We start from the raw sequence: 7,573 nt of genomic DNA, 5'->3' as shown, positions 1-7,573 counted from the left end.
TGATTTTGAGGGTTCAACAGGTGCTTTTGGGGGGTAACCAGGTGATTTCAGGGGTTCACCAGGCGGTTTCGGGGGGTAACCAGGTGATATTGGGGTATAACGGGGTGATTTTTGGGGCTCACCAGGTGGTTTTATGGGATAACGGGGTGAGTTTTGGGGGGATAATCAGGGGATTTGGGGGGATAACCAGGCCAATTCGGGGGTAACCAGGTGATTTTGGGGGGTAATCGGGTGATTTCAGGGGTTCTTCAGGTGAGTTTGAGGTATAATCAGGTGATTTCGGGGGTTCATAAGGCGATTTCAGACGTAACCAGGTGATTTTCGGGGCTCACAGCACGATCCCAAAGCAGACTCAGCCCTCCCAGTACAGACCAGTTTGGGCACAGCACAGCACCAGTGCTCCCATGGACACGTCCAGACCTGCCTGGACATGTTCGGTTCTGCCAGCAAGGGCTGGGACGAACCCTGAGCCCCCCGCCCTGCGCTGCCAGCGGGGCAGGGACACCCCCTAATCCCGTTTTAATCCCATCCCAGTGCTCCCAGTATGGGCCAGAGCGGTGCCTGGACAGGTCCAGTTCTACCAGCAAGGACTGGGACGAGCCTGAACCCTCTGCCCTGAGCTTCCCACACCGCCAGCAGGGCAGAGACATCCCCTAATGCCATCCTAATGCCATCCTAATGCCATCCCAGTTTATCCCAGTGCTCCCAGTCCATCCCAGTGCTCCCTCCACGTGCCGCCCACATCCCCACCGCGCATGCGCAGCCCCCGCCCAGCCCTTCCCGCCACGCACGCGCGGGCTGTACCATCCTACAACAACCGAGGGGGGAGCCGGGCAGGACCCACTCCTCTCGCACGCATCCCGCGTGGGTCTCGGTCTTTTAGATAAGCGGTCACGCGTGATTTTATCGCGTTTGTTCTTTTAGCGCGTTTCGGGTTGCGGCGAGGCCGCGGGGATGGGCGCGGAGGCGGGGGTGGGGTGGTACATCCCGCAGGCAGAGGGCGGGGTCAGCGCTGCCGCTGCGTCTCTCCGGCCCCGGCGCCGCCGCCGCCATGAGGTGGGAGCGGGGCCGCGGCCGCTGCTCGGGGGATAACGGCGGTCGGGAGGCACCGGGGAGGGCTGGAGGGGAGCGGGAGAGTGTCCTCAGAACCGGGGCGGCGTCCGGGCAGGGCTGGGTGGCGGCCCCGGGCGCTGTGAGGCGGCCGCGGCCTCCTGAGGCCTGGCGGGAAGATGGCGGAGGGGCGTGAGGGGCATGAGGGGGGTCTGGGGGCGCTGCTCTGGGGCACTGCGGACCTTGGATGCGCCCCTTGGAACAGCGCGGGGCGTTTGAGAACCTGAGGGGGGTGAGGAGGGGTCTGAGGGCCGGGGGGGGGGGATGAGTCCCTGAGGGGAGTGAGGGTCCCGTGAGGGGCGATGCGGGACCCTGAGGGTGGTGAGGGTCCCTTGGTGGAGATGGGGACCCTCCCAGTGGGGTGAGGGTCCCTAAAGGTGGGTCAAGGGTCCCTGAGGGGGCTGTAGGGTCCCTAAAGGCGGAGTCGAGGGTCCCTAAAGTGGGGGTCGGAGGGGCTGTAGGGTCCCTAAAGGGGGGTTAGGGGTCCCTGAAGGGTGCAGACCCCCCTGATCCGTGCCCATTCCCTCGCAGTATGCTCCGGCTCCAGAAGAGGCTGGCCTCCAGCGTGCTGCGCTGCGGGAAGAAGAAGGTGTGGCTTGATCCCAACGAGACCAACGAGATCGCCAATGCCAACTCCCGTACGTGAGGGGATCTGTGGGATCCAGCAGGGAGCAGAGGTTTGGGGGAGCTCGGTAATGTCAGTGAGTTTAGGTTGGTAAAGTCAGCGAGTGTGGGAAAGGTCTCCCAAAAGTTCAAGATTTGGCTCAGGTGAAATTCAGCAGGTTCTTTGCAGGTTAAAGTGGGGGTTTTCAGGATTTGCACTGAGGAGGTGCCTGGTGGTGTGCTCTGAGATAATGAGTGAGGGAATTGGGATTGTTGGAGATTCGGTGGGAGAAACAGGAGGGAAAACAAACAGGGCTGTGAGGGGGAGGATGACAGGGGTTGGGAGGGGGAGAACAGGACTCTGAGAGGAGGGGGAACACAGGGCTGCGAGGAGAGAGGGAATAGGGATTGGAGGAAAGGGAGAACAGGGATTTGAGGAGAGGAAGAACAGGGCTGGGGGTGTGGGAGGGATCAGAGCTGTGAGGGAGGGGAAAAATGGAGTCCTGAGAGGGGGAGAACAGGACTGTCAAGGGGGAAGGACAGGGCTCTGAGGAGGGGGAGAAAGGGATCCTGAGAAGGAGAGAACAGGGCTGTGAGGAGGGGGAACACAGAGCCCTGAGGAGAGGGAAAACGGGGATTTTAGGAGGGGGAGAACAGGATCCTGAGAGGGGGAGAACAGGGCTTTGAGGAGAGGGAACACAACTCTGGGGGAAGGGAAAACAGCTCTGTGAGGAGGGGGAACACAGAGCTCTGAAGGGGGAGAACAGGGCTTTGAGGAGGGGGAACACACAGCCCTGAGGAGAGGGAAAGCAGGGATTTGAGGAGGGGGAGAACAGGATCCTGAGAGGGGGAGAACAGGGCTTTGAGGAGGGGGAACACAACTCTGAGAGAAGGGAAAACAGCTCTGTGAGAAGGGGGGAACACAGAGCCCTGAGGAGAGGGAAAACAGGGCTTTGAGGAGGGGGAGAGCAGGGCTCTGAAGAGAGGGAAAGCAGGGATTTTAGGAGGGGGAGAACAGGATCCTGAGAGGGGGAGAACAGGGCTTTGAGGAGAGGGAACACAACTCTGGGGGAAGGGAAAACAGCTCTGTGAGGAGGGGGAACACAGAGCTCTGAAGGGGGAGAACAGGGCTTTGAGGAGGGGGAACACACAGCCCTGAGGAGAGGGAAAGCAGGGATTTGAGGAGGGGGAGAACAGGATCCTGAGAGGGGGAGAACAGGGCTTTGAGGAGGGGGAACACAACTCTGAGAGAAGGGAAAACAGCTCTGTGAGAAGGGGGGAGCACAGGGCTCTGAAAATGGGGCACAGGGCTCTGAGGGGGGCACTGCCCTGTCCCCGGTGCTCTCCCTGCCCCGGGCTGGGGTCCCTGCAGCCCCCAGGAGGTGCCGGTGCCTTTGCAGGGCAGCAGATCCGCAAGCTGATCAAGGACGGGCTGATCATCCGCAAGCCCGTGACCGTGCACTCGCGCGCCCGCTGCAGGAAGAACACGCTGGCCCGCAGGAAGGGCCGGCACATGGGCATCGGTGAGTGCCCCGTGGGCATGGCACTGGGGAACTGAGTGCCCCAACCCCCTGGGAACGGGGCAAATCCACATCAGGGAGTGCCCCGTGGGCATGGCACTGGGGAACTGAGTGCCCCAACCCCCTGGGAACGGGGCAAATCCACATCAGGGAGTGCCCCGTGGGCATGGGAATGGGGAATTGAGTGCCCCATGTCCATGGGAATGGGGCAAATCCACATCGGTGAGTGCCCCGTGGGCATGGCAGTGGGGAACTGAGTGCCCAGTTCCCCTGGGAACGGGGCAAATCCACATCTGGGAGTGCCCCGTGGGCATGGCAGTGGGGAATTGAGTGCCCAATTCCCCTGGGAGTGGGGAACTGAGTGCCCCATGTCCATGGGAATGGGGCAAATCCACATCAGGGAGTGCCCCGTGGGCATGGCAGTGGGGAATTGAGTGCCCCATGCCCCTGGGAACGGGGCAAATCCACATCTGGGAGTGCCCCATGCCCCTGGGAGTGGGGAACTGAGTGCCCCACATCCATGGGAATGGGGGAATTGAGTGCCCCAACCCCAGGAATGGGGAATTGAGTGCCCCAACCCCCTGGGAATGGGGGAATTGAATGCCCAATCCCCTTGGGAATGGAGGAATTCGTATCAGGGAGTGCCCCATGCCCCTTGGAGTGGGGAATTGAGTGCCCCAACCCCCTGGGAATGGGGCAAATCCACATCAGGGACCCCGTGCCCCTGGGAATGGGGGAATTGAGTGGCCCTGGGAGGGGGAACTGAGTGCCCAATTCCCCTGGGAGTGGGGGAATCCACATCTGGGAGTGCCCCGAGTGGGGAACTGAGTGCCCAGTTCACCTGGGAGTGGGGCAAATCCACATCTGGGAGTGCCCCAACCCCCTGGAAATGAGGAATTGAATGCCCCAACCCTCTGGGAATGGGGGAATTGAATGCCCAGTCCCCTTGGGAATAGGGAAATCCACATCAGGGAGTGCCCAATCCCCTTGGGAATGGGGAATTGAGGGCTGCATGTCCCTGGGAATGGGGGAATTGAGTGCCCAGTCCCCCTGGGAATGGGGGAAGTTCCCCATCTCACACAGCTGCTGCTCCCTCACCCTTGGCAATCCCGCCCTGGGTTTGGGGACACAGGAAACCCTGGCTGTGTTACTGATGGTTTCTTTGAGGGGAAGGGGAGGATGGAGAGCTTTGGGGTGCCTGTGGGGTTTTGCTGGCAGGAGTTTGGGCTCCTCCTGACCCCTTTCCCCGCTGCAGGCAAGAGGAAGGGCACGGCCAACGCCCGCATGCCCGAGAAGGTCACCTGGATGCGGCGCATGCGGATCCTGCGGCGGCTGCTGCGGCGCTACCGCGAGTCCAAGAAGATCGACCGCCACATGTGAGGGCTGGGCTGGGCTGGGCTGGGCTGGGCTGGGCTGGGCTGGGCTGGGCTGGGTGCCCCCAGAGCCCCGAGTTCCACTGCCACGGGCATTCCCTGCAACCCTGGGCAGCTCCAGCCATTCCCTGGCCAATTCCATCCCTCCCTGGGTAACTCCAGCCCTTCCTGGGCGACCTCAGTCATTCTCTGGGCAACTCCATCCCTCCCTGGCCATTCCCCAGCCATCCTCAGAGCAACCTCAGCCATTCCCTGGGACACTCCAACCATTCCCGTCCCTCCCTGGCCATTCCCAGGCCATTCTCAGCCCTCCCAGGGCAACCCTAGCCATTCCCTGGGCAACCCTGGCCATTCCCAGTCCTCCCAGTATGGGCCAGACCAGTCCCTGGACAGGTTCAGTTCTGCCGGAAAGGGCTGGGATGAGCCCTGAATCCTTGGCCCTGCCCTTCCCACACCACCAGCAGGGCGGGGACATCCCTTAATCCCAGTGTTCCCATCCCATCCCAGTCTATCCCATCCCAGTGCTCCCATCCCATCCCAGTCCATCCCAGTGCTCCCATCCCAGTCCATCCCAGTGCTCCCATCCCAGTCCATCCCAGTGCTCCCATCCCATCCTAGCCCACCTCAGTGCTCCCATCCCAGTCCATCCCAGTGCTCCCATCCCAGTCCATCCCAGTGCTCCCATCCTATCCCAGTCCATCCCAGTGCTCCCATCCCAGTCCATCCCAGTGCTCCCATCCTATCCCAGTCCATCCCAGTGCTCCCATCCTATCCCAGTCCATCCCAGTGCTCCCAGTCCATCCCATCGTAGCCCATCCCAGTGCTCTCATCCCATCCCAGTCCATCCCATCCCAGTGCTCCCAGTCCATCCCAGTGCTCCCATCCCAGTCCATCCCAGTGCTCCCAGTCCATCCCAGTGCTCCCAGCAGGAGCTGATGTCCCCCCCCTGTGCCCCCCAGGTACCACAGCCTGTACCTGAAGGTCAAGGGCAACGTGTTCAAGAACAAGCGCATCCTCATGGAGCACATCCACAAGCTGAAGGCCGACAAGGCCCGCAAGAAGCTCCTGGCGTAAGTGCTGCCCTGGCAGGAGGGATTGGCAGGGATAAACCCCCCCTGGGGGGCATTTCTGGGGGGGGATTCCATCCCAAATGGGGCAAAACTGAGAAATGTGGGCTCTGTGGGGTTTGGGGTTTCACCAGGGGAGGGGAGGGATTGCAAAATCTTGCGGTGTCCTGGGGGGGAAAAGCTGAATCTGAGCACTCTGGGGTTCAGCAGAGACTCCAAACAGCTGCTCCTGGATGGAGTGAATGGAAATCCCTGGGATCCAGCGGGGTGCTGTGGGACAGGAGGGCCTGGGGACAGGGCCGGGGTGCTGAGGGGTTGTTCTGGGTGTTTGGGGCCATTCTGGACGTTCTGGAGCTGTTCTGGGTGCTGTGGGGTTGTTCTGGGTGTTTGGGGCAGGGGGCAGGGTGGGGTTGTTCTGGGGCTGTTCTGGGTGTTGTGGGGTTGTTCTGGTGACGTTCTGGGGCTGTTCTGGGTGTTGTGGGGTTGTTCTGGGGCCGTCCTGGGGATGTTTTGGCTGTTGTGGGGCTGTTGTGGGTTTGCTGTGGGTTCCTCACGTCCCCAACCCCGCAGGGACCAGGCGGAGGCGCGGCGCTCCAAGACCAAGGAGGCGCGGAAGCGCAGGGAGGAGCGGCTGCAGGCCAAGAAGGAGGAGATCATCAAAACCCTGTCCAAGGAGGAGGAGGCCAAGAAGTGACCGGGGGCTGTCCCCGAGCCTGTCCCACCCCCAGGCCCCCAATAAAACATCCCGGACTCTTCCCACCGAGTCTCAGTGTCTGCAGCAGGGAGGGATCTGGGAACTGCTGGGGATCCCTGAGTGGGAGCCCCTGAACCCCCCAAAGGCTCAGGGAGGAGCTGAGGGGCTGGAGCTCACATTAGGGACCCCCAGAGCTGGGTGCAGACCCCCCAAACTGCCCCAGGAGCTCCTTGCCACACGGGGAATGGCTGGACAGACAGACAGACACGGCCTGGATGAGCTCTGGGCCCACCTGGGGGGGGTTCAGTGAGCTGGGGAGGGTCCCAGTGAGCTGGGGAGGGTCCCCCCCACCCCTGAAATGGAGCTGAGACCCCCACCCAGCTCATTACAGTGATGGGTCCGTGTGTGACACCCCCAGTGTGTGTGTGACACCCCGTGTCCTGTCCCAGTGTCACCAGGAGAGGACACAGCACCCACTGACCCCCCCCCCCCACACCCTGGGGCTCTGCAAATGCCCCTTTTTACCCAAAAAGAGCCAAATCTGGCAGGAATTAAAGGGGGGTGGTGACAGGACACGCACGGGGGAGGGGTCTTGGCTGGGACAAAGGGGCTGGGGGAGCCCCCTGGTGTCCCCCCCCCCCTTGTATTGACAGCAATCGGAGCCCCTCCCTCCGCGCTGTTCATGTCAACCCCCCCCACCCGGGCCCAGCCCCCTGTCCCTCTGTCCCTCTGTGCTGTCACCTCTGCTCGCGGGGTGTCCCCCCCTGTCCCCACCCTGTCCCACCATGCTCTCCTGGCACAGCCAGCCCCGGGCACATGTACCCCCTGCCCGCCTCGGGGGTGCTCAGGTACCCCCCAATTCTGCTGGGCTCGGGGAAACTGAGGCACGGCCGAGCTCCCACCCTTCCCAGGGGCGTTTTCCTGCAGGGACACCCCAGTCCTGCCCTGCATGAAGCAGGAGCCCAATGGTGGCATCTCCACATCACTGCCACCATTCCAGTACATCCTGTGTGCCCCGAGACCCCCACCCAAACACTCCCCCTCAGGAGCTGCCCCATGCAGGAATTGGATTTTTCCCCCACCCAGTGATTCCCCCAGCGAGACACAGCTTGGAAAATGGTGTTTATTGGTATTTATAAATATAAACATCAGGAAGAGTCCATTTGAAGACGGATAATTGACTTAAAAGGACACTGTCAAGAAGTT

At 61.9% G+C, this 7,573-nt stretch overlaps 1 protein-coding gene across 1 annotated transcript; it reads left to right on the top strand.

Annotated features, from left to right (window-relative positions):
• The first annotated feature begins 1,009 nt into the window (after nt 1-1,009).
• RPL19 (ribosomal protein L19) lies at nt 1,010-6,428 on the top strand. The gene is made up of 6 exons (XM_058820579.1): nt 1,010-1,056; nt 1,642-1,748; nt 3,114-3,236; nt 4,489-4,609; nt 5,566-5,676; nt 6,244-6,428. The coding sequence occupies exons 1-6, from the start codon at nt 1,052-1,054 to the stop codon at nt 6,365-6,367; spliced, it is 591 nt and encodes a 196-aa protein (XP_058676562.1). The 5' UTR covers nt 1,010-1,051; the 3' UTR covers nt 6,368-6,428.
• Nucleotides 6,429-7,573: the final 1,145 nt, after the last annotated feature.

The sequence above is a fragment of the Ammospiza caudacuta genome, chromosome 27 (genome assembly GCF_027887145.1).
Source record: "Ammospiza caudacuta isolate bAmmCau1 chromosome 27, bAmmCau1.pri, whole genome shotgun sequence".
Taxonomy (NCBI): Eukaryota; Metazoa; Chordata; class Aves; order Passeriformes; family Passerellidae; genus Ammospiza; species Ammospiza caudacuta.
Note: the sequence above shows the minus strand (reverse complement) of the source record. Positions and strands in the feature narration are given on the sequence as shown.

Coding starts and splice junctions, on each gene's coding strand:
- RPL19 (XM_058820579.1), top strand. Junction 4,610..5,565: donor AAGAAGATCGACCGCCACAT/GTGAGGGCTGGG, acceptor TGTGCCCCCCAG/GTACCACAGCCTGTACCTGA. Junction 5,677..6,243: donor GCCCGCAAGAAGCTCCTGGC/GTAAGTGCTGCC, acceptor CCAACCCCGCAG/GGACCAGGCGGAGGCGCGGC.